The 25,475-nt window shown below is 41.4% G+C and overlaps 4 protein-coding genes across 6 annotated transcripts in view; 3 read left to right on the forward strand and 1 right to left on the reverse strand.

Moving 5' to 3' along the window:
- Positions 1-56: 56 nt before the first annotated feature.
- Positions 57-1,965, reverse strand: lyrm5b (LYR motif containing 5b; the record flags this gene model as incomplete). Of its 2 annotated transcripts, none has more annotated exons than XM_084018314.1 (3): positions 1,682-1,965; positions 865-918; positions 57-263 (listed from the first exon to the last, which is right to left on the reverse strand). In XM_084018314.1, the coding sequence occupies exons 2-3, from the start codon at positions 910-912 to the stop codon at positions 57-59; spliced, it is 255 nt and encodes an 84-aa protein (XP_083874440.1). In that variant the 5' UTR covers positions 913-918; positions 1,682-1,965. The 2 variants fall into 2 exon arrangements, with proteins under 2 accessions (XP_083874440.1, XP_083874439.1); XM_084018313.1 differs by having other exon boundaries at positions 1,694-1,964.
- Positions 1,966-3,523: 1,558 nt separating this feature from the next.
- nedd1 (NEDD1 gamma-tubulin ring complex targeting factor) lies at positions 3,524-13,450 on the forward strand. Of its 2 annotated transcripts, none has more exons than XM_084017595.1 (16): positions 3,524-3,617; positions 5,304-5,447; positions 5,594-5,688; positions 5,784-5,900; positions 6,001-6,141; positions 6,649-6,878; positions 7,599-7,800; positions 7,911-8,028; positions 8,984-9,115; positions 9,229-9,279; positions 9,363-9,452; positions 10,900-11,066; positions 11,145-11,334; positions 11,414-11,555; positions 12,046-12,112; positions 12,962-13,450. In XM_084017595.1, the coding sequence occupies exons 2-16, from the start codon at positions 5,312-5,314 to the stop codon at positions 13,064-13,066; spliced, it is 1,983 nt and encodes a 660-aa protein (XP_083873721.1). In that variant the 5' UTR covers positions 3,524-3,617; positions 5,304-5,311; the 3' UTR covers positions 13,067-13,450. The 2 variants fall into 2 exon arrangements, with proteins under 2 accessions (XP_083873721.1, XP_083873722.1); XM_084017596.1 differs by having other exon boundaries at positions 8,987-9,115.
- Positions 13,451-17,732: 4,282 nt separating this feature from the next.
- pclaf (PCNA clamp associated factor) lies at positions 17,733-19,748 on the forward strand. Its single transcript, XM_084018584.1, has 4 exons — positions 17,733-17,868; positions 18,692-18,772; positions 18,880-19,054; positions 19,584-19,748. Exons 1-4 carry the CDS (start codon positions 17,823-17,825, stop codon positions 19,624-19,626), a joined length of 345 nt encoding a protein of 114 aa, XP_083874710.1. The 5' UTR covers positions 17,733-17,822; the 3' UTR covers positions 19,627-19,748.
- Positions 19,749-21,250: 1,502 nt separating this feature from the next.
- commd9 (COMM domain containing 9) overlaps positions 21,251-25,475 on the forward strand; it is a 4,426-nt gene continuing 201 nt past the window's right edge. The window contains exons 1-6 of the mRNA XM_084018002.1: positions 21,251-21,327; positions 22,029-22,145; positions 23,076-23,215; positions 24,639-24,673; positions 24,796-24,899; positions 24,967-25,475. The exon at positions 24,967-25,475 is cut by the window's right edge and continues 201 nt beyond it. Coding sequence (XP_083874128.1) covers positions 21,274-21,327; positions 22,029-22,145; positions 23,076-23,215; positions 24,639-24,673; positions 24,796-24,899; positions 24,967-25,104 — 588 coding nt within the window. The 5' untranslated portion in view covers positions 21,251-21,273 and the 3' untranslated portion in view covers positions 25,105-25,475. The remainder of the gene's footprint in view (positions 21,328-22,028; positions 22,146-23,075; positions 23,216-24,638; positions 24,674-24,795; positions 24,900-24,966) is intronic.

Here is a 25,475-nt window from a genome sequence, read left to right on the forward strand (position 1 = left end):
TTGTTATTGATGAGACATTGAGAAGCTGGTGACGGTGGCTTGTGTTTTTAGAAGTTTTAGTCCTCGTAGTAACGTTTCTTCATAGCTCTGTACTTCCTCAGGTAGTAGAGCGACTCCAGCTCTCTGGCCACGTACTCCCCACGACTTATCATCTCCCTGATCCGTTCCGGGTCCTGCACACTTTTGTTTTTGGTGAACGCCGCTCTCAGACGGTCCCTGAAGTAGTCGGCACCTTTAGGATACTCCCGCCCGAGGTAGAGGAGCTGTGGAGTCACCAAAGTGAGAAGAAAGAGTAATCAAAGGGTCAGATCATTCATATATCAAAAAACAACTTCTATGTAAAGATGTAGAGTCACGTGTAATGAGGTCACTCTACCTCTGCTTTTGTTTACTTTCTGTAACTGCTTATTTTCATATTATATTAGTTTAATAACCTTTGATGTCGGAGTTGAAAAGTGCTTTAAAAATGTATTATTATTAGAAAATAATGACATTATCATCTTTTGTGAAACAGACCCCAAAATATGAAGTCTAATCTCAAATGTGATGAAAGAAAGCATCAAATATTCATATGAGATGCTGAAAATGGCTTTAGCATTCTTGATGAAAAAATAAAGTACAAATATCCCTTCAGTTTCTGAATATATTTAATTCATATTTCAGGGATTTTTCATTCCACCTCACCGTCTTAAACAGTCAGGAATTTGAAGTGAGCTTCACTGAGTAACCATGTTAAACCTAAGAGGTCGTCACATCATCTTTGGATTTGATTCGTGGATTTGAATTTGAAATAAAACCACACACAAAACCACATTAACACACAGGTGTAAATACTTCGTCCAGGCTACAGAAAAACAGACTCACATTTTTATAGAGTCGAACGACTTCAGCCCTCAAAGAGTTTGCCATCATCCAGAGCTGAGAAACACAAAGCCACATTAATATTCCATAAATATATGAACAACTTGGTTTTAATGGTTGAAGGCTAGTTCAACAATACTAGTACACTTCTGTATGAGAAGAAGTCTGTTCACACAAGCTGCACATGTTTCCAGATGTTTCATCTGACAAGATTTAAAAATTGGCAAATAGTAAAGATTTAATTGTATTTCTAATACAGTGTGTCCGTTTAAAAAGCAGTATTTATACACAACACTCCACATGTAGGAACAGTTCATATTTTATGATAAATATAATTTTTATGTAATTTAAAAGTATATATTCTCAAGCAAAAACAGCATTTATTTTCGGGGTTTCAATTAATAGTTATAGATGTATAGAAAGTAGGTTTCCAAATATAAATAAATGAAACAGTTTAACAAACATACATTGAACCCTTGAAATCAGTTTTGCTGTTAGGAGGTATTTTATAGAGTAGTGTAAATGGTCAGTTATTGATCAACTCTGAGGACCAGATTGTTACAATAAATGTTTTTAGACTGAATTTGGGTTAAAAAATGCCAAGTTATGAAGTTAATTTGAGAACTTAATAATATATACATAAATACAGGGTTAAGGCAGAAAAAACTAGATCACAACTTGCTGTGAGTTAAACGCCAATCGACGATGAAACGATCACAAATGACCAAGTAAACATAGACACGCACTTTAGTTTCAGTATATTTCTGTCAGCAGCGATGTTGATACAGTGCATGATAATAATAATAATAATGCAACATACATGTCTTCTTACCTGTCCTGGTGACCTTTATCTCTGCAGCTACCTGAACTTTCTCTGGCACAAAGTGCAGCTCGGTTTAAAACAGCTAATGTAGCTAACAACACGTTAGCTAACTTCAGTCGGCTAAAACCAACAAAACACGTCCGTTAGTTTGTGTCGGCTTCATAAATATAAACGTTAAACGGTGTGTTATATTTAAACTTAAGTAACGAGCTCATTCGGGGAAAATGACGGAAAGTAAACAAGCAAAGACTAACACACGTAGAGATAGTAATCCTCAAAGACGGACAGAAACGGGTCCGCTGAAAGTTACGCACATGCGCACAGGGAATAACGATACTTTTTTATTAATGGGGATTTTTCTAAACACTCGAGGACACCTTACAGTTAAAAGTAAACAGTTGGTTGATTGAATTATTTAATACATATGAAGCAAGTTTTTGATTAGTTTTTATTTCAGTTTCAAAAACGTACAATTATGTCAATAGCTGTATTTATATGGTTTAAAGATAATAAAATAACTTAAAATATCTGCTGCAAAAGAATAAAAGAGATCCCGTTTGAGTAATATGGTAAATATGGACTATTTTTTAAATTATATTACCCCATATGCTTATAGCCTATATTATCACATTAACTATACAGTATATGCAGTGGTGTGGTGGTAGTTGATGAGGTGGGTGTACTGCTATGGGTAGGCTACAGAGGAGGAAGTATATATCTCCCATATATTCCAATGGCTTTCTGGCTGATAGGTGGGTATACTGTAAACCACCAGAAAAAGAAGTGGGTATACCCTGTATACCTGCGTATACCTTCCACTACACCACTGAGTATATGTAACATTATTTTAACTAATGCTCAAAGCAACAAACATTGTCCCTCACTATACAAAGCCCATGAGACAAAACTCTTTAAACGTGTTCAACTAAAACTAAAATAAGGATTTTTACTGGATTATTTTCTTTTCATACCACTTTTTACTTTTATCTGACATTACTTTATTTACTTTAATTCAATTTCAATTACATTTTATTCATAGTGTCATCAACACTTAACACATTGAGTAGAACACGCTCATGATAATAGGCTTTTAGGCAGAAATCTTGTGCAGCCCAGGCCCTTGGGTTCCAACTGCATTTGGTGTTGGTAGTAGTGTAGTATTAGTAGCATTAACGGTAGTGGTGGTATTAACAGAAGCAATAGTATCAACAGTAGTAGTCCATGGCAGCAGGCACAGCCACGCCGAGATGGATCTCGGCATGACTACTTCCGGGAGTAGTCAAATTAGTAACAGTAGAGATGCCGATTTTAGTCAATTTTTTTAGTCCATGGTTTTGTAATAATGTTTATGTCTTAGTGATAATGTTTTGGTATGGACCCCACTAACATGGTGAAGGTGTCCCTTTGGGCTCTGGGCAATTTTTTACACAATGCCCCGCTATTTTTTACAAACCCAACAATCAAGTCATTCATGGAGAAAATAATGAGCATATTAACCCATAATGAAAGCAATCATAAGGTAATAGTTGAGATTGAGATTGAGAATGAGATTCAGCTCTACAATAGCAAAATCCTGCTTTTACATTAATGCTGATTCATAATAATAGAATGATATAATAAATATATGAGTAGAACAGTAACAGTTTAATACTTTAACTACATTGACTGATTATACTGACAGCCTACTTTAGCTGAAGGGACATTTTACTGTAACAGAGTATTGTAACACTGCGATAGTAGTACTTGTAGTAACGGATCTGAATACTTCCTCCATGTCCGTTGACCTGTAAAACATTCTGAACAATAAAGTTATATTTAAAAAAGTCTAGTTTTGTCCCTCGCGGGTCTCCGTAGTGGCGGTCTTTCGGCTGCAGTCGTATCAACAAAACAAAACAGCTCCAACAACTTGTCAACCACTAGTTTATCTTCCACGGTACGTCTGACACGTTTCTACGGCACACACTTAACACCTGAATCTTCAGCGATAATTTACCGCTTGTTTCGTGTTGTTTAATTTGTGTTTACGGCTGTTCGACAACTTTAAAATCCGCCGTGCTAACTGTTAGCTAGTGTTAACTAACTTCACCTGTTGCTGGTTATGATCTTAACTACCGGTTAACTAACTAAACTCGTCCCACCGCTGGTTTTTAGTTCAACGTGAGCTGCTTGTTTGTATTACTAAAGTGTATTAAACTTTACCAAAACATCCATGTCAGATATTGATAGTTAATTGTAGCGGCTCTCTCACTGTTAGCTTAATGTTTATTAATGTTAACGTAATCCTATTACTAAATTACTTTAAAAATGTATCACCAGTATTCACATCCTTTGCTGCAGTAAAAATACTAATATCACACTGCAAATACTCCACTACAAATACAAATCCTGCACCTAAAACGAAAAGTAAATGAAGTATATATTGTCCTATTATATATGATGTTTGTGGATTAATAAACTGCTGTGTTAATGTTTATCTTGCATGCTTTTAACTAGTTAAGTTGTCAGCAAGGCATCATATTCTGTCTATTCTATATATAAATCTACATATGTGAGAACCTCTAAAAAGGAAAACAGCCCTGCTTTCTTGATGATGTAGTTTCCAGCTGATCCAAGACGCCTTTTACAGAGTTTGTTTATTTTAAGAAATAGGATAATTTCTCAACACATCAAGGAACACTTTATGTGTTTATCACAAACATGCAACATCAACACATCTGGAGATATGTGGTTTTCTCTGGACAGGAAAGGGAAAAGAGTAACGAAGGCTGCCAGTCAAATGCAGTGCAGTACAATATTTTCCTCTGAGATATAGTGGAGAAGCTGAGGTGGTTCGGGCATCTGGTAAGGATGGGCCTGGGCGCCTCCCTAAGGAGGTGTTTCAGACACGACCAGCTGGGAGGAGGCCACAGGAAGACCCAGGACTAGCTGGAGAGATTATATCTCCACACTGGCCTGGGAACGCCTCGGGATCCCGATGTGGCCCGGGAAAGGGAAGTTTGGGGTCCCCTGTTAAAGCTGCTGCCCCCGCGACCCGACACCGGATAAGCGGTTGAAGATGAGATGAGATATAGTGGAGGAAAAGTAAAAAGTAGTAGAACATGTACTAAATAATGAGTCCAGTACAAGTGCATCGGATTTTACTTGAGTAAATCGATCATTTGTTACGTTCATGTCCTGTTTTTGTCAGCTTAGTTGAAAATATGTGAAGAGGAATCAATAAAAAGTAAATATTCAAACTGTTGGAATTCTTTAGTGATTGGATAAGGTGCCACAAAAACTACTGTTTTTCTGCTGTCTTGCTCCTTGACTTTGGACCACCTTCCTCAGAGACCCCAAAACCAGGGAACATCTTTTAAATGAATCTCATACGTTTATTTCTTTGTTTTTTTACTCAATTTTATAACTCTCTTCAATCTCGTTCGTTCCCTTTTTCTTATGTATGTCATGTCTGCTTCAGCATTTTGCAATTTTTGTTTTTACCTCTATACTTTCCGTTTTTATGTTCTAGAACTGAAATCTTCCTACTACCATAAAAATCTTTGTCAGCAACAGCCCAATATACAATAATAGTGTCATTAAGATTACTGCACAATAAACTGGTGTGTCTGTGTGTGTCCAGGCATTGCCATGGAGGAGGTGACCCGTCTGGTGTCGACAGGAGACTGTGTGAAGATCTGGGATGCAGTTTCCATGGCACCGCTGGAGCAGTACAACCCACATAGCAACAGCCACCCTGTTGCACAGGCCTGCTGGAGCTCCAACAGTATCCTGATGGATGGATGAATATATGGATGGTTGGATGAACAGATGGAGAGATGAATGAAAGAAAAAATAATCCATAAAGCCTGTGTATTAATCTGTGATTGTCTGATGGATAAAAGGTTTACCTGCCTTGACCAGTTCTTCCAGACCAGTACCTGGTCAGTGCCAGCAGCAGCGGAGACAAGCTGGTGGTTTCCAGCCTCAAGTCAACTCCTGTTCCAGTGGTAGAACTGGGTGAGGGGGTGAGTTTTGTTTCTGTATACATATATTATGTCCATCTTTACCTGCAAATAGAAGTTTCGTACTCACCCTGGCCTCTTTCTCTTTGTCCATTCAGAAAAAACAAACCTGTGTGTGTCTGAGTTCGTCGTCTCAGTTTGTGGTCAGTGGAGGTCTGGATCACATCGTTCACATCTGGGACTTGAAGACCAAGAGACTGCACCGCTCCCTCAAGGTCAGAACTCACATCATGGTAGACGACGTGCTGTAGCAAATGAAAGTGTTTTATGTTGCTGGGTTGTCTGGGTGACACCGTCTGTCTCTCTCTCTCTCAGGACCATAAAGAAGAGGTGACCTGCGTGTCCTTTAACGCCAACGACAGTTACATCACATCCGGTTCCACCAGTGGAGATCTGGTCCTCCATAGTCTGACCACCAACCTGTCCAGCAAAGCCTTTGGACACGGCAGCAACCAGGTCAGACAGACTGCAGTCCTTAGTGTTAAACATACTCAGACTCAACTCCTTTTTTTACAAACATTTCTTCTCCTGTCTGGGAGGCAAACATGACCCCACACCACTAGAGGACCAGGAGGTATAGTTGGGGTGCACTGGAGGGAAGGGAGGCATGGGAGAACCAGGACTGAGTGGGGCAGACTGTCAGACTGCTGGAGTAAAATAAGAGTCTAGAAAGGGAGAATCTGTACCGCTTCTGTCCACAGGGGCCGACAAAGTCAGAGTTCCTCGTAGTATCTTTTACTATTAATCAATTATCAAAGTATTGTGAATTTAATTAACTGTCGACCAAAGAAACGATTCATTTACTACTATTTTTCTTCTTGCTGTTGCTGGTATATTACTGTTAGCTGATTGTCGGTATAGCAACAGCAACTAGAACCACTTCTTTGTTCTCAGGACTTCAGGGTTAGGAAGTGTGAGATGTCTCATAAATATTACTGAGAACATTTTGTGTTTTATCCTCAGCCCATCCATGACCTGAGGCTGTCCACGCTGAAGCGATCCCTGCTGGGCAGTGTCTCTGACAGTGGCACCATGGTCCTGTGGGACTCCAACACCCAGAAGGAACTCCACGTGTTTGATGGCGCCCACAAGGCCCCTGGCTCTGGCCTCGCCTTCTCCCCCGCCAGTGAGCTGCTGGTGGTCACCGTCGGTCTCGACAAGAAGATCGTCTGCTACGACACGGCCAGCAAGATGTAAGACTAATGTGACCTACGCCACTGTGCTCTTTACAGGGTTCATTGATCTAGTTCAACTCCTTCCATAATATATCATATTTATTGTGTTTTCAATATTAAGTCTGTAGTGATTGAGTAACCTAATCATAATGATATGATATAATGATTTATAAAGAAGAACATTTTTGCCCAAAACCCAAATATATTATTGCATTTTACAATTATGTAAGATGGTCTAAAGTATTAAATAAAATTGAAATTGTTTCATGCAAAATGCCAGATTTTTACTTACTATCAAAATAGCTGCCCATCAATATTCTCTTGATTAACTGAACTATTGAGTTATTATTATTTAAGTACAACACATGGCTGCTTTACAGTATTTAAATATTACTTCCTCTATTATTGAGCACCAAACTGGCAGTCACTTAGATTCAAGTTTATTTTTAAATTTGTGCATAAAAAAGTGGAAACTGTTGCTGATTTAGAAAAGTATAAAAGCAAATGGTGTAGTAGTAACTTCAATAAATAGCTGGCAATACATATTGGGCCACTTGCTAATGTGTTCTACCCACCCACTGATAGCACACAGATTGATATGTTCTCATATAGCTTCGTACTTTTGTGGCCAAACTGCGTGACATAGTAACGTACGTCGTCATTGTTTAAACTGTAAAGGGCTCTATACGTTTCATCTGGTTTCTTGTGTGTTTAAAATGTGTGCATGTGTACCTCCAGGATCCTGAGGTCCATCCGGGTGGACAGTCCTCTGACCTCGGTAGACTTCACTCCAGACGGCACCGGTCTGGTAGTCGGATCCACTCAGGGGAAGATCTACCAGTACGACCTGAGGAACTCCAGCGCCCCCACCAGGATCACTGTGGCACATAAAACCTCAGTCACCTGTCTGCGTTTCCAGAGCAACACCAGCAAACAAAAGGTACCCAGTGACCAGTAGAGTCTCTCTCTCTTCAAAACATCAGATCTGTATTTATGACGGTATCAAATCCATCTAAACTCCATATATCTCTTTCTCTTCCTCCGCTCCAGTCCAGTAAACTGGGCTCCACCAAGATTGTCAAGAGATCCTCAACCAAGCTGTCAAACAGCCAGCCAGACCACACCCCCGGCCCAGGCCCCGCCCCTAGCAGACAGGTGACAGGTACAGGTAGGTTGGTGTCATTGGTCCTCTGAGCGTGACGCATTACATCACACATGCAGAAGAGCTGCATCCATGAATCGATTAACTGATAGACAGATACACCTCGTCATGCTTCTAGTGATGAAGAACAACTCGGAAGGCTTTTCTTGATGCTAAAGATGTTTCGCTCTTTTCCAAAGTCACTTTAGCAAGAGTTTGATTGCCAAATGGTTCATCCAATCACCTGCCACGTATTTGTTGAAAGTTTGCAATGATGGCTCCTCTGGTGGTTCTGTAATAAACTGGGTCACATTGTTAGTTGTAGCTCTACGTTAAATCATGATCAATTGTAACGTTACAGGAAAAAATAAGTGACTAGACGGCTTAAGCCCTGATTATGCTTCCGCCTAGTGATCACGCAACGGCCACGCAGTTGCTGGGAGACTGTGATGGTTCTGCGTTGGGTTTACGTGTCGAAATGCAATTCAATGCCACACCGGTAGAGGGCGCTATGTTTTTTTGTAAAGCCTGACCGACCGACCGAGACTCTTGACGTATATCGTCGTTAGCCTCGTTATAGCGTATTTGTTTACTTTCCGGCTTTAAACGTCCACAATTTTTCAGAACTTGGTGTTTTATTTCTTTGTGCAAAAGCGAGAAGGTGCAAACAATAAAACGAGGTGAAAACAATAAAAGTAGCCTTTTAAAAGTTTAAATGGCGGTGTTTATGAGTGGAAACCGGAAAAGCGGTCTCCAGCAGATGTAGTTAGCGGACCAATCACAGCCGATGCCGCTGTGTTGGTGTTGCGTTGGTGTTGCGTCGCCTCGACGCGCGTCTAGGATTTTTGGGAGGTGCACGTCAGGCCCTTGCGTTGGACGTAAGGGGTCCGCAAGGACGTAAGGGGTCCGTAAGCCCCCTTGCGTTGTGTCAACGCGGAAGCATAACTTGGGCTTTAGAAGGTACTCACTGTTTTATGTCCAGCAGGGGGCGCTGGTGCAGAGGTGACGTCCTGGGAGGCTGAAGGCCAGCAGGCGACGGAGCCGCTTCCTGTGGGAGACAAGTTCAGCAGCGTTGGGCGAAACAGTCTGGATGTCTTCTCTCCTGCTCGGGAAGGTCAGAGCTTCACTGCCTCTTCAAACTGCTCTCCTGTGTGTCCGGCTGGATATTCCTACATAACTGTATACTCTATTGTTATAGTTGAACCTTCAGCTCTTCTTTCTGTCCAGACTCTCGGTGCCAGGCGACGACTGGAGACACGCTGTTTGGGAGAGCACACGGTACGACAGGAAGTCAGTTTGAAGCTGGTTTGCATGATGGTGCTGCCGGTTGTGGACTAACATTTAATGCTGTGTTTCCATAGTTACCAGTTTGGAGATGCTTTCCAGAGAAGGGGAGGGTCAGCAGGTCGTCGGTCGGGCCAGTCTGGACATCTTCTCACCAGTCAGAGAAGGTCAGAGAATAAAAGGGGTGGTAAGAGAGTGCCATGGAGACTTTGGGACATGAGTGAAGCATTGAATAGGAATACCAAACGGTAGCATTACTAATCAATACATCTTTTTATTCAGCAATATAATAAATTTGTATGATGGTCAACGGCGAGAGAAAAATATGTTTTTGATCCTGTTTGAATTGTAACATGAAATACAAGTCAAGGAAGTCTCCTTGTGTCGTCGTGTCATGGAGATTAGTGTGAAGCGCCTCAGTGAACTACATCTCTGGTCTCACACAATGTCTCTCTCCAACACGGCCGTTAGCTTGGCTAACGGCACAGATGTCACAGCGTTATCTTGCCTGAAGTGTCTTTTTCTGTTTAGTTTGTTTATTCAGTTTCCTGCTCTGTAATACTGTATATAATCATCCCTTCTACGTAAATCAGTTCAGTATTCATTCCTTTACATTGTTTGTTTATACATGATGAGGTGACTCGGCCTTTTTAAAAGGTGGTGGAGCCCCCCTTTGATCCGCCACAGCTCTGCTGGTTTCCACTGGTTACCATATCTTAGTGTTATTATATTAGCAGAACTGCATCTTGGGTAATGTAGGTGACATCTTTTGACAAGAAAGAAGAGTGTATGGAATAAAAAAGATGATATGTCTGGTTCTGCATTGATTTAGATCCTTCCAGGGTTCCTACGGTCATGAAAAACCTGGAAAAGTTAGGGATTTTGAAAGTTATTTCCAGGTCTGGAAAAGATACCTGACAGTCATGCAATTTTGTTATTTATTTATTTATTTATTTGCGACCAAAGGTTTTAATTGTTTAGTTTTGTCACTTCTATCCCAAAAGGAAAAACAGAAAGACAGCACATGTATACAACATACATGTATTTCCCTATAAGCATTAATATTAGTTTTCCATGTTTAAATGTCTGGAGCAACAAGACTTCACAGACTGTTGAAATTTGTCTTAAAGTCATAGAAATCCATCGGCCAAAATGAATAGGAGCCCTGTTTTGTTCTTTCTTCACGGCACAAAACATTTCTGAAATTCATAAACAAAACAAACAAAAAACTAAAGCTCTGGTACGAGACAAGCTACAGTATCTCCAAGCCTCCTCTTCCATCTCCTTCCTCAATCTCCACCCACAAAATATCTACAGTATATATTGTATATATAACTCGGGCTCGCAGATTCAGTCATCTTTTTCAAAACACTTCTTGAAACTAATTTTCCCAGACTGGCTTTTATGTCATTGTTTCATTTATTGTTCTGTGAAAAGTTACCTTTAGATTTCGTCTTGCTTTTATTTGGCCTCACTGTTTGGCTTCCTGTTGTTATATTGCCTTGTATCTTGCTTTTTCTTGACCTTGGTTTTTGCAATCTTTTTTTAAAGGATTTATGTAACTCATTATTATTAGTATTAGTATTAATATAGTTGGGATCCTTGTTTTTTCAGATTCTCATTCAGTTACCGGCTCGCACCGTAAGACTCCCCTGGGAACGCCGCTGCTATCGTCTGCAGCCCGCTGCTACAGCCCGCTTTCTGTCTTCCAGACCCCGCCCCCGATCAGAGAGGAGGAGCCAAACCCTGCTGCAGCAGCCGAACCATGTGACTCCAGAAAGGTGCTGATCTCAATGTGACGTAGCATCACATGCCTTACATGCACAATGTAATCTCACAAACAAAGTCTCGATTGACAGTCCGACACGGCCGGCAGCTCCAACCTGGAGGGGGAGGGTCAGACCACGCCCATATCCCAGCAGACCAATCACAGTCAGCCGGCCCCACCCTTCTTCACTCCGGAGCCCAGCCTCAGGAGAGCCAATGGTATTCAAGCTCAGCTGAGCTACGAGTCACCGGTCCAGGGAGCTCCAGCCGTCACCGCAGCAGGTAGAGCTAGGTGGCAACGTGGTCTGATACCCGATGGGGGGTGGCTTCTGCTTTTAAAGTGGTTTGTCTGTCCCTTCAGGTCCAGCTCTGTCGGCAGCTGTGTCCTCCTCTCTCTCCCAGAACATCGCCGAGGTGGTCGGACAGGCAGGAGCTGCTCCTCTCACCTCCCTGCAGATCCACTTCATCCAGAACATGATCCATGAAACTCTGGAGGACTTCAGGTCTGACCTTTAGACTCCTTCCTCCTTAAGTTAGAGTAGTTAAATAAACTACATTAACATAAAGTAATACGTTTACTCCCCCCCCCCACATTCCTTTTTGTCTTGTTTGTAGAGGCCATTTTAAAACTCATTAAAGCTCCGAGTCTATATCCTGGTGTTTGACCTTCAGGACCACAGATAACATAGTTGGATCATCTAGTGACTTGATGCTCGTACTTGAGTCTCTCTGGTGTAACGTTACGTAACTAATACATGTGTATGTGGACACTAAATGTATTCTACCCACTGACTAATAGAATACACATCTGGACAGTCACTTTGTTTCGGTGGCATTTACCATTTAGATTTCTTACATAACTTGATAGCCGTTGCATTCCACCAAACTGCTTGATACACTAATGTAGGTCATCATTGTTTAGAAACCGGGACATGGTTTATACCATGAAAGTAGAAACCTAATGTTGTGGATATCTGTCCTTCCTGTCTTCAGGGACGTCTGTCACAGAGACATTGTCAACCTGCAGGTGGAGATGGTCCGGCAGTTTTACATCCAGCTGGTAGGATCATCACATTTCTTCTTGCTGCTGCGGTTCTAGAAGTCCTCCGCCTCCTGTTTTTAAACTGTGATATAGAGTTTGTAATAGGATGTGACAGATAGCATGTGACAGAGCCACCACCAATATAAAGGAGCTACATCACGGTCACATGTCTTCAGCATCACTGCCACTAAGCTGTGGTGGATCAGTCTTCCATTGATGGCGTTCGTCTCATTTAGCCACTTTTTGCCACCTTTGTTAAGATGTTATTTACTGACCTGATTATATCGTAGAACAAAACGTTAAAATCTCTTCAGCTTGTGTTAAATACGGACCTTGTTTCAGGCGTCAGAACAAAAGCAGGTTAAAGAAATCCCAAGTTTAAAGCGTCCTTGTGGATCCATTCAGTCCTCTAGCAGAGAGCTGTCACACATCAACTCATAGGAACGGCTCTTATTAAAACACTGTCGTACTTAAAGTGCCGTTTTTAACGGCAGGGTATTCTTTCTTAGTATCACAATGCTGTGCAACACTACTGGAGAAGTTTCGATGCTACTGTCACCAATTCTATGAAGATGCTCATAATGTAATTTTAACTGTGTGGCTGATCTTTGTGGATTTGTGCAGTGAGGCTCATTTGGATAGAAAGGGATCAATTTAGCAACACATTCCTGCATATGACCTTATTTAAATATGTGCACATAGCACAGCTGCACTGAGACACTATTTGCTTGGCACCACAGTTAAAGATGCATTCATTGTTTTTAGGTGGTTTGAGAATTTCACAGTTGTTTTTTTGTCTAATTTGAACCGGTTTAGCAGCTCCAAAAACTACACAGTCCTTTGAGTGTTTTGTGTCGTTTGTTTCAGAATGAGATCCACGGTCTGATCGAGAAATACTCTGTGAACGAGTCTCTGGTGGAGGAGGTGGAGAGGCTGAGGGAGGAGAACCGCAGACTGAAGACCAACTACTGAGCCTGGGATCCATGTCCTGCCTTCAACAGACATAGTTCTTCCGTTTATATCTATTTATATCTGCCATCTACAACAACAACAGAAAAGGTCTTGAGTGAGAATAAAGTGGACTAAGTCTTGAATCAGACTGCTGAAGACCAGCAGCCTCCTGGTGAAGGACGACTTTGCAGCGTCCCACGTGAGTGAAGCTGATGTGTTTAGTAGGAGCGAACAGATGGTGGGACAAAATGTAAAACATGTCTGGGTATTGTCTTTTTTCTAAAAAACATTTTGATACTCCAGTCTGAGGAAGTTTTCATTGTTCTTCATTATCAGCAGCTTGTAGCTTTATGTGTCTGTATCATGTTATTAAGAATAAAAGATATTCCTATTGAAATAAAACAAGCACTCCTTTTGTATCACTTAAATTATGAGAGAAGATGTTTCCTTTAATCCTTAACAAGGTAATTAAATGAAGTGTCATCTGATAAACCTGAAGGTTATTCTCATTTATGTCTGCTATCTTCTGTTTATTTGTTTTCTTTATTAATCCAAGTAATTCTGACCCTGTAATAGGCTTGGGTAGTGTTACAGTATGACCGTATACCAGGGTATTTAGAAATCCCAATGGTATGATTTTCAACATCGTCATAAATACCGACGCTGCTCTTTCTATGATGCTGAATTGATGTGATGTGTTGTAGTGACCAGCAGACGCCACCAGAGGTCGTCTCTATCGTGTCAGAGTGTTTCCCAAATGTTTTTCTCTGAGGACCCACTTTGACCCACAATGACAAACCATGGCGACCCAACTCACAAAAGCCTAAACCAGCCAATTAGAGAAGATGTGATAATTCACACCTTTGTTTTATGCATATATTGTCCAAAACATATTAGTAAAGTATAGACAGATCAAATAAAAACCTTTCATAGCAGATGTCGGCTATCAGAACAATGAAAACATTAAAGGGAGTACACGAGTGCTGCAGCTGCTTCCTTGTCGCCCAACGGCCGCCTTTACACATGTATCTGAATTTTCACCCGTTTGCACATGTCCAATATAGTTGAGGTGCACGTGTTTTACTTTTCATATGGACGACTGTTACTGTGGAGCAGGAGAGGAAACTCACGGTACAAGTTTAAACAGGGAGGGATGAGCATTAAACTACATTTAAATAAAAATACATGCACACAAAAAACCCAAACTATACTCACTCTGTTGATGGTTTTGCCTGAAGACTTTGTTGCCTCCCTGTTTCAGCCGAACGGGCCAAAAAGAAGTGGAACAATTTAAAAACCAAATACAAGGTAATGTGTTCCCCGTTTCCTCTGCTTGTACTTTATACTGAGAGGTATTTTTAAATAAATACTTAGCTTTAGTTTGACCGGCCATGTATGAAACCTAACACAGATGCAGAGTCCCTTGAAATACTTTGGGATCGTACATTCAAACAATCAGTTTCACAGTGTAGTAATTACAACCTATTTTCAGGAGCTGAGGGACCCACCCAAGGAAAAGGGGTCGAGGCTGGAGGTGTGACTGCTGCCACCTGGCAGTGGTACAGTGAGATGTCCGCCCCTGGTAGTGGCAGCACAGTCAGCACACCAGCCTCTGCCGTCCTGCAGAGGAAGGGTGAGCCGGAAGAGGTCCAGGGACAGCGAGGGTCTTCTGGACTTCCTGAAACATCAGGCAGAGAGGGAAGAGGAGAGGGAGGCTGTGGCGAGAGAGGAAGCGAGGGAAAGCGCAGCAACAGAACCGGCCAACAAATATTTGGCTCTGTTTGAAAAACTTGTTGAAAAATTTTAAATAAACATGAAGCATAAAATAAATGTGTATAAAATAGTGTATTGTTTATATTTACAACAAATGCATTTTTACTTAATTAACATAACTTCTTAAAACATACATTTCACAACTATATACAATTATTTACATGTCTCTATGTAATCATGTACATCAAGACATGCAGGCAGTTGGTGAGGAGCAGAGATCTGGGCAGCAAGCCTTCTCCGGACAACGTTCCCTGACAGGTCCCTCTCATCTGCTTCTGCGATGCCATCCTCAACGACATCTGGACCCGGGTCTGCCTCCTCCTCCTCCTCCTCCTCCTCCTCTAGGAGATCCCCTGCTGCACACAAATGTTGTGGAGGATGTAGCAGGCACCATCACCTTCGGGACGGACAGAGGCCGGATCTCCAGGACCCTCTGAAAGACGGCACGCCACCGTGTTTCGAGGATACCAAAGGGACGCTCGATGATGTTCCTGCCTCTGGCATGGTGCCTGTTATATCTTCCCTCCACTTGACCTGTTAATTAAAATTCATGTAGAAAATGTATGATGTATTTCAAAGTCACTAAAGTAACAATTTGCTGTGTTAGTCTGACCTGCTACAGGCTGCCGGTATGGGGTCATGATGGCAACAGGACGCTGCAGGCGTGGTACCCTCCATCTCTTAACAGGAAGTACCCAGCTGGTGGGTACAGAGCCTGGTGGTACATGCCGGATCTCCTCAGGACAAGTGCATCATGCACCCATCCTGGATTACCAATATTTACATCCAGGAATGCACCCTTGGCATCACAGATGCCCTGCAGTAGCACTGATGGAAAACGTTTTCTATTACTATAGCACTTCTTCTGTGGCTCTGCAGGAGGAAGGATCCTGGTGTGGCACTCATCAGTGGCACCGGCAGCACTGAATGCCTCATGACCAGCAAGGCAAGCAAAGCCGGCCCCCACCTCCTCCATCTCTGCTGGTTTTGGGAAGTGAATCACTCGGTGGAGGATGGTCATCATTTCCTCGACGACGTTGTGGACGGTCCTGCAAACCGTGGAGAGTGGCATGCCGAAGATGTCTGCCGTTACCCTGTAGGGGGCTCCACAGGCAAGCCAGTAAATGGTGACCAGGACTTCCAACTCATGGCTCCATCCATGGGCTTTCTGTGGTGGAAGCATCTGGACCAGCATGTTCATGCTGCCCCTCGATAGCCTGAAGGCTGCTCTTAAGTCAGCTCCAGAGAAGAATGTGGCGAGGATGGGAAGCTGAAAATCAATCTGTGTTTACCTTTTTAAAGGTTTCAAATGTTTATTAATCGTTATATTTATTATGTTTTATATATATTGCTTATCTCTGTTTTTATTATTTCATATTCATTCCAACGTATTGTAAATATAAATTGTGTGATAGGAATTGTTGACATCTACCATAATTAAATCTGCCATCAGACCTGGTTGACCTGCTTGCTTATACTTGGGAAGGTCTCCATCACTTTCTTTGTGTGATAAACAGCACACCTTTCTTCCAGGATCCTAGTCAAAATAAACCTACATGATCAGTGTATCACAGACATGAAATGTCCTGCTTGTATTGATGTCTGTCCTGGTTATTGATTATGATGTACGTGACAGATGAGGTGGTGCATTTTGCATTAATGAATATGTGTGTTCACCTAACTGTAAAATGCAGGTCAGACTGAGTATCAACCTCTTGATGTGGAATGTAGGCTAATTCATTTTTTATATAATTATACTATATTAACCCCACCCCTGTATGTACCAGTTTAGTTTTCAATAACCTCAATTATGTTTTATGTGTAATTTTTTGAGAGGTGTTTGTCCGTCCCATATGAATGAGGAGACAGTCTTAAGGATAGTAAATATTAGAAACACCTCTCAGTCAGTACAGTTTAATAGCACTAAAACTAACCTAAATAAATATATCAACACCTCTAAAACATAAACAATGGATAGACAGGTTAACAAAAACAGCATAGTAGACAAACGCACCAAGCTTGAGAGATGAGCTGTTATGGCCATTGTGGCACGTCTCCTCTCCATCCTCCACCGCATCCTGGCTCTTCTCCTGAAGTAGGCAGCCTCCTCTTCAGCTTCTTCATGAAGATCACCCACAGCAACAGATACCAGGACCTGATCCATATTTGTATATTTAAATGTTAAGTTGTCTTTCTCCTCATCTAGTTCGTAAGCTATCTACCAAAAACCAATCTCCAACATGTTTCCCGCCACTGGCTTTTTATATGGAGGCAACAGATCGTGGAAAATTATTATTGTTATTGTTATTATTATTATTTTTTTTTAATGAAAAGGAAAAGAGGCAGGCCTGTCGTTTTATTAAAAATATACATCACAGTAAAGAAATAACTCACAGATGTGCTTTTGCTGGGTAAGTGACCGAGGCACCTGCGAACGCTGTGAGGTGGTGACGTCATGTCCGTCCTGCGTCCTCCCGTCCTCCAGAGTCTGGGCTACCGAGTCGAACTTACCAAGTCTGAACTACTGAGCCCACAAGTCCGAACTTGGCGTACTTGGTATTGAGAAACGCTTTCTGTGTCTTTATGTAGCGGATAGAGGATGGATTCAGGACGCCTGTAGTCTGATGGAATGACAAACATGCTACTTTTACACTGCATAAAAGAAAAACATGCAGTCAAATGACAATCCAAGACATGAAACATAAAACCATGCAGAAGGTAAAATACGTGAATCAAATATAGTGCATTTAAACTTCTACATAACGGTGTATTCACGGAGTGTTGTAGTTTACAGTAAACAGTAAAGGCTGTAGTTACACGAATACACCCGAAGAGGGCAGCTTTGTGCCTTCGCTGCGTCTGGTCTGCGAGAATAGAAGCAACAGAAGAAGAAATCTCCCGCCCCATCCGCTACTCTTTTAACTCGAGGCGGGACGACACTTGATTCACTTTCTCAGAGTAGTTGGTGTTGAAACATCGTTAGTGTTTACGGACCACTACCAATATGGTGAGGACTAAAGCCGACAGTGTTCCCGCGTCATACAGAAAAGGTACCGTAACACACTGCAGATATTTATGACAAGAAACGGGTTTGTGTGGTGAAATGGTTGTTCTGTGCTGTCAGTCTGGTGTGCGGAGAGCGCGCTCATATACGACAAACAAAGCGGACATTCTAACGTTTACCGACATATTATATTTACTCCGGATCATTCGTTGACATAATCATATCGATATTTAATTTACGTAAATATGAGCATGTGAGGAAATGACCACCAAATGAACGTGTCACTTGGTTAAACCGGTGACCAGACAGCCCAACAACAGCCTCCCGCCAACACGGAGGCTGGTTCGCTGCCTTCTTGGTTCCTCCTGAACAACCACGGGGTTTAAACATACAAATAAAACATTTATAAGTCACGCCGTCTTAAACGATGTTATTCTGGTCCGTCTCACCCGAAGACGTCTTTCCAGAAATGACCGTCTTCTTCTCTGTAATCTGGCGCCAGTTTTGAGCGCCGCGGTCGGGCTTTGTGCCAACGTCGCCTTCAAAGAGCTCAACGACGGAACGCGTTTGTTGCTCGTCGATGAGGTTCATGTGTAATAATAAGGTTCATGTGTAATAATAAGGTTCATGTGTAATAGTAAATAATGAACAGTATTTCTTAACTTACGGCGGCTTCTGGTTAATTCAACCGGCCGCCGCTCGAATGAATAAACCCTGACCTTTTACAACTGGCTTCAGGTGTGACCAGTTTTTCCACAATAACGTGTGTTACGGGTTCTACTGTAAGACGCACTGCTTCGTGTTGTTTACACGATGTTTGATGCTTTTAATTCTACATGCAGTCCTTCTGTGTTTGATTGTGTTCGCAGCTGTTGCCGCTGCAGCACCCCGGAAGTCTCTGGGCTCCAGTTCAGCCAACTCCTCCTCCAGCAGCCAGTCATCCACACCCGGTGGGCCACTGCAACCACATCTGTCACTCTCGTAAATACAGTTCATGTTCTGATGGAGTTCAAGCTGACGTTATGGTGTTTTTTTGTTTTTTTATTATTATTCACAGCAAAGGGCAAATATGCTGGTGGGAACCCAGTGTGTCCTCGTCCCACGCCAGACTGGCAGAAGGGCATCGGAGACTTCTTCGGTGGTCCGCCCATGAAGCCAGAGAAGGAGAACCAGAGGCCCCGGGAGGTAGAGGATGACGAAGAGGCCGGAGGCAGCGGCATGCCAAGCAGGAAGTACGTCAGCGGGCTGCTGCATTATTTCATTCAGTCATTTTATATTAGAACTACAGCTGGGAGTTAACCTGGAGCTTTTCTCCTCCATGTTTTAAATTCAAACTAGAGAGAAAACAATTTGGCCAAATAAAGATATATTCTCATAATCAATTTTAGATATTATCATTAGTTGACATTTGGCCTGAGAAAGGTTACCAATCAAACCAGAGAGAATATCAAATCTATTATAAAGACCAAGGTGACATTTTCAAATAACTTGTTTTGTCCAACCTGAACATACTCGGTTGATTCTAATAGAGTACAAAGAAAATCTGTTAAAATTCCCACTAAAGAAGCTGCAAATTAAGCTATATTATATATATTTTTCTGGGCTTTAGCAGTAAAATCGGATGCATACAGTAATGTTTCATTAAAGATGACTAGAATGCAGGTTTGGTGTTTTTTTTTTAACAAATTGAACCAAGTTACCAATATAAGTTTCTTTCTATTTCTAGTGACTAATCTTTGACTGTTGTTTTTCTGTGTGCAGGTCCAGACCGCTGCCTGCTGACAGTGGAGAGGAGGATGAATGAATGAATTGACCGTTGGTCCCGTTTGCTGCCTCACTGTTTGTTTATGGCATCTTAATGTACATCTGTATATAATTTCTGCTGAATTCACTTTGTATAGTTCATTAAACATTTTTAACAATGTTTTTAACCTGTAAAGTTTCATTTGTGATTTGTTGCTTTTAAAGTCCTTTATTTTCCACAGTCCAAGATGGGATGCTCAAATTCCTTTTGATGAGATAATCTCTAAAAATATTGCAAACTGGTCACACTGGAGGAGTAAAGCTGAATTCCATCTCACAAAAACACATTTTAATAAAGGTTCCTGGAACATCTTGAAAGTTTGTAAAATTCCTAATTTTAACAGTTTGGATGTTGATGAATTTACTCGCATGCTTAATTTTTCAACAGTCTGGTGTTTCTTCAACACAATCCTTCACCTAAAGACATCTGAAGAATCAACTCTGGGAGTCACATTTTTATAGCTAGAAGATTCTTACGGTACATAGTTTACAGATTAGTGGAGAGAGAGAGATTAGTAGTTTCACCTCTAAAGACACTTGAACTTTAGGGAAAATATTAACGGTTGAGTGGAACACATTGGCAGGATCACAGACGCCACCAGTGAGGGTTTGTGTGGAAAACAATGGGTGCAGCTATCTTCAAATGTTAGAAACCGTCTTTGGCTTCACCACAGTCTAAATAAATACAGCCTTTATTTCTGCCACAGTGACGGACCAGAACCCTGGTCTTATTCTATATGTAACCTGTAACATGATGTCTGTCCCTCAATACTGTCTGTGACTCGGCTCCATTGGTTCCTATGAAGACTCTTTAAAAACAAATATATTGTTTCATTTGTTATAGTTTTTATCAAATAAACAGGAGGAAATATTTTCATTTTTTTGGTGCTCTCATATAGCAGCTCACCTCCATGGTTCTACATTTTCCCCATCTCTCTCCTCTCTCCCTCCTCTCATCCTCCTCATCTCTATCTCTCCTCCCTGCCTCCTTTCTTCCCTCCTCCCTGTCCTCTCCTCTTACCTCCTCTCTCTGTCCTCTCCCTCCTCTCATCCTCCTCATCTCCCTCTATCTCTCCTCCCTGCCTCCTTTCTTCCCTCCTCCCTGTCCTCTCCTCTTACCTCCTCTCTCTGTCCTCTCCCTCCTCTCATCCTCCTCATCTCCCTCTATCTCTCCTCCCTGCCTCCTTTCTTCCCTCCTCCCTGTCCTCTCCTCTTCCCTCCTCTCTCTGTCCTCTCCCTCCTCTCATCCTCCTCATCTCCCTCTATCTCTCCTCCCTGCCTCCTTTCTTCCCTCCTCCCTGTCCTCTCCTCTTACCTCCTCTCCCTCCTCGATGTCTGGAACTAACTGGGACATAATACAATGATGTTACACTCAAAGGCAGTACTGAATGTAATGTGACCTTACTGTGTCTTTATACACAAATATTTCACTCAACATGTTGTAAAACTGTTAATGTTGTGTTGAATTAAATAAAATCCACGTGTAATATTTTAATTGGATATTTGTTTATGTTAATATTTTCCTCTATAATGAAGTTTAATCCAGTTTTAGGTTTCTTTCACGATGTTTCTAGAGTGTACTTCATTTCCCACAAGCAGCAGCATCACGTGTCTGTCACATGACCATCACCGACCGTCACAAGTCAACATGGCCGCCGCGGTCTCCAGCGAACATTTCGACCATTTACAGCTTCTTCTGAAGGTATTGTCCCTAAACATGGACATTCAGTGAACCTCGGCGTTTAAACGGAAACTACCTTTGAAACATAACGTCATGTTTGAATGCAGTTGTTTGATTAGCAGTGATTAATGTTCATAGTTTAAATTAGCCTGCTAGCAGCAGTGCGTCTTATTGGGTCCAGACTATCCACATTATAAACCTGAACACAGTCAGACTCCGTTACACACACGTTCATCTCAGTGTTCTTTGTTCTGCAGAACGACTACTTTGACATTTAGGATTTTGATGCGGATACTTTTGTACTTGTATCTTAACTTGTAACTTTGACTTCTAACAGAGTATGTATTCATTGAACGGAGGTTTGGAGTCCCAGGATGTTAATAGAATAGATTTAAAAACACGATTATCCCGACTTCAATAAAAAACATTTAAACATAGCCAATAAATAAGGATGCAGTCGAGATGGAAACCAACAGCTTATATTCATTGATGATTGATTGTTTAATTGGCAGCATTCTTTAATATCTATTTCAGTGTCAGTGTTTAATTATTATCATGGTCTTGGATATGTTCATTATTTCCTGCAGCTGTTTGTCCTATATGGAACAATAAAGAGAGTTAAGTCTAACTTCAGTAAAAGGTCTTTTTTCATATGAATATGTTGACCCATATTTCCAGCTGGGCTCACCTTGTTGTTGTTGTTGTTGTTGTTGTCTCATGAGGCTCCGTCCAAAGACACGGTGAGGGACGTTTGTGTTCAGAGTCACAGAGGTCCGAGTCGCCGGCTGGCAGAGACCACAGCAGCTGCACTCACCATCCCTGCTGCTCAGGCTGCTCAGGTAATACACACGCACACACACACGCACACACACACACACACACACACACACCCTTATGCTGGAGCTTCACTCACATCCTGGTTTCAACCCCAAAAACACTCATAGCGTCTCACATTTCAGCAACACTTGCCCTACATGACCGATAATGCCAGAAATGTTGATGCACCATTCTGAAAATCCCAATGCATTGAGGGGGAAAAGTCAGAGAATAAAAATATGTCCTTCAAACGTGCTACGTGAACGTGATAAAATGATCCGATATGTAAAAGATAAGAATGACACACAGGAACAGAGACTAAGTTAAAGCAGTGCTGGATAAAAAGGTTCACATTTAATAAAAGTGAGTCCTTAACACAGCAGTCTGGGTTTGATCCAGTCTGCTTAGCTGCACGTCATCCCGACTCTCTGTCCACTTCTTCAGCTGCACGATCAAATACAAATATTTAGAATAATAAAGTGTATCTTTGATAAAGAATAGTTTATACTTAATAAACCAGCAGCGAATGATCTTAGAGGCTATGAAGGATCATAGAACGACACAGGATCAGTGATTAAGGCTGTGAGACGGCAGGTCAGCTAAAACCGATGATATCCTCCTTCAACATCGCTCCATCCTGTCTCTCATTTCATCGACATTCAAACCTGGGTCTTAACATATATGTTTTAAAGTGGATTTACTATATGTGGACCCTTATAATTGCATGATATTTTGTGTATATTGTTTGGTTTTAGTGTTGGACTATAATTGTTTTTACGATGTATGTGAACAGATTTGGTTTACAAATTAAATGAATTTCTCTTTCCAGTTAAAATAACTTGTAATAATAAAGAGGTTGTTGAACTACAAACTAAATCAATCTAAATTCCCACTGATGATGATCCATAAACATTCATGTTGATGTTGTTAAAATCTGTGTGTTGCCTCTCCAGCTGGTCCAGTCGCTCCACGTTCTGTCTCATCACGTCCTCTTCTACAACCTCAACTCTCCGGAGCAGATCCTGCATCTCTTCCCCGACTCGTTCCACTCCAGTCTGAAGAACCTGATCACCAAGATCCTGCTGGAGAACAGGTCAGCCGCCGACTGTAAAGACTGCATTTGCACCTGAACTGAGTCACTAATAAACCCGTGACGCTCATCATCATTTAGCCTCAGAATGAATGACTGCTACGTCGTCTTCGTGTTGTGCTCCAAGGTTTCTAGCTGACTTGTCTTGCTGCTGATTTTGTTGCATTTGTTTGCATCTTTTTGCCTCGTGTTTGTAGTTCATAACCCGTGCCTTCATTGGATTTGCTCAGTGGACGTTTTGAATTCAGTTAATTAAATAAAAGTAGGGTTTTGAAAGAACATATACTATATTGCCAAAAGTATTCACTCACTCATCCAAATAATATAAATCAGGTGTTTCAATCACTTCCATGGCCACAGGTGTATAAAAGTGAACACCTAGGCATGCAGACTGTTTCTAAACATGTGAAAGAATGGGTTGCTCTCAGGAGCTCAGTGAATTCCAGCGTGGTACTGTGATAGGATATATATATATATATATATATATATATATATATATATATATATATATATATATATATATCCTGGTACTGTGATAGGATGCCACCTGTGGAACAAGTCCAGTCGTGAAATGTCCTCACTCCTAAATATTCCAGTCAACTGTCAGTGGGATTAGAACAAAGTGGAAGTGATTGGGAACGACAGCAACTCAGCCAAGAAGTGGTAGACCACGTAAAATGATGGAGTGGGGTCAACGGATGCTGAGGCACATAGTGCACAGAGGTCACAGAGCCAGGCCTTCCCTCCAACATCAGTGTGACCTCACAAATACACTTCTGGAAGAATGGTCAGAAAGTCCCATAAACACACTAAACCTTGTAGAAAGCCTTCCAGAAGAGTTTAAGCTGTTTTAGCTGCAAAGGGTGGACCGACGTCATATTAAACCCAATGATTAAGAATGGGACGTCACTTAAGTTCATATGTGAGTCAAGGCAGGTGAGTGAATACTTTTGGCAATATAGTGTAGGTGTCTGAAATAGTGTCCTTTTTAAAGTAAACACAAAGTAAGTTTTTGTAAATTGGATTGAAAGTTGGGAACCTCAGTATGAATACACTTTCACATAGTGAATGACCCAATTATCATTTATAGATGTGATTTCCTGCTAACACTTTGTTAATATTAGGAAATTATAGACCAACAAATAGTGTGTTTTCTGGATATAATATTGCACTAATTATAGTGGAAAAAATAATTTCTTGAAAGAGAATCTCACTTAAAATCTGAATTAATTCATCATATGTTTTTTAACATTTTTCGACAATTTCTCTACTTAGAAACAGATTTCAGGTTCTTCCTGCTAAATGACTCAGACAAGACACGTGTTAAATAAAGCATAACAGATTATCCCTCCTATTATTGGCCGGCTGAATATGATGTAACTACAGGCTGTAATGACATCACACGTCTCCCTCTGATGTCTTTCAGTCCAACATGGAGATCCGAAGCTCTCAGTAACCAGAGTGAGTCGAATCCAGATTCATGTGTTGTAGATGTAGAGTGTGTGTTAGGCTCTAAACTCTGTGTGTGTGTGTGTGTGTGTGTGTGTGTGTGTGTGTGTGTGTGTGTGTGTGTGTGTGTATAGTCTCTCTCCCCCAGCTGAAGGACTTGGACTGGAGAGTCGACATGGTAACGGGCTCGGACGCAGTCAGCCGGATGTCTGTCCCGACTTGCCTGGTTCAGCTCAAGGTGGGTCCTGAACCAGGACTTCCTGAGACCATGTGACCTCCGGATACTGAGCTCTGTGTGTTTTCAGATGGAGGATCCGTGTGCGTCGGCAGGCGGCGAGTCGGTTTCCGCGGTGACAGTGGAGCTGAGCCGGGAGTCTCTAGACACCATATTGGACGGACTGGGACGCATCAGAGACCAGCTGTCTGTGGTTGCTGGGAAATAAGGACTCGAGACGGCTGATTGGCTGCATAGAATGACATCACATACAGTCGATGGACGTTTTTTACAGACTGAAAGATCTTCACGTTTGAATGATTTCATTCCACTATTTGTTCCATTATTTGATGTTAAACAATATATTTGGTACAGAAATGTAGATTGTGATAACTGATTTAATATCAGTCAGTCTGTAAAAATATAAAAATAAAAATATGAAATATTTCTTAGATAAAACTGCAAAAAAGAAAAGATTACTATTATTAATATAATTTACTGTTTGTTTTTTTTGGCTTGGAATGGAAGAATTCATATTCATCATGTTGACATTTTATACATTGAATGATTGAGAGTCTAAGCATGAAGTGATGACAACTA

This window comes from Eutrigla gurnardus (assembly GCF_963514095.1).
Source record: "Eutrigla gurnardus genome assembly, chromosome: 9".
NCBI lineage: Eukaryota > Metazoa > Chordata > Actinopteri > Perciformes > Triglidae > Eutrigla > Eutrigla gurnardus.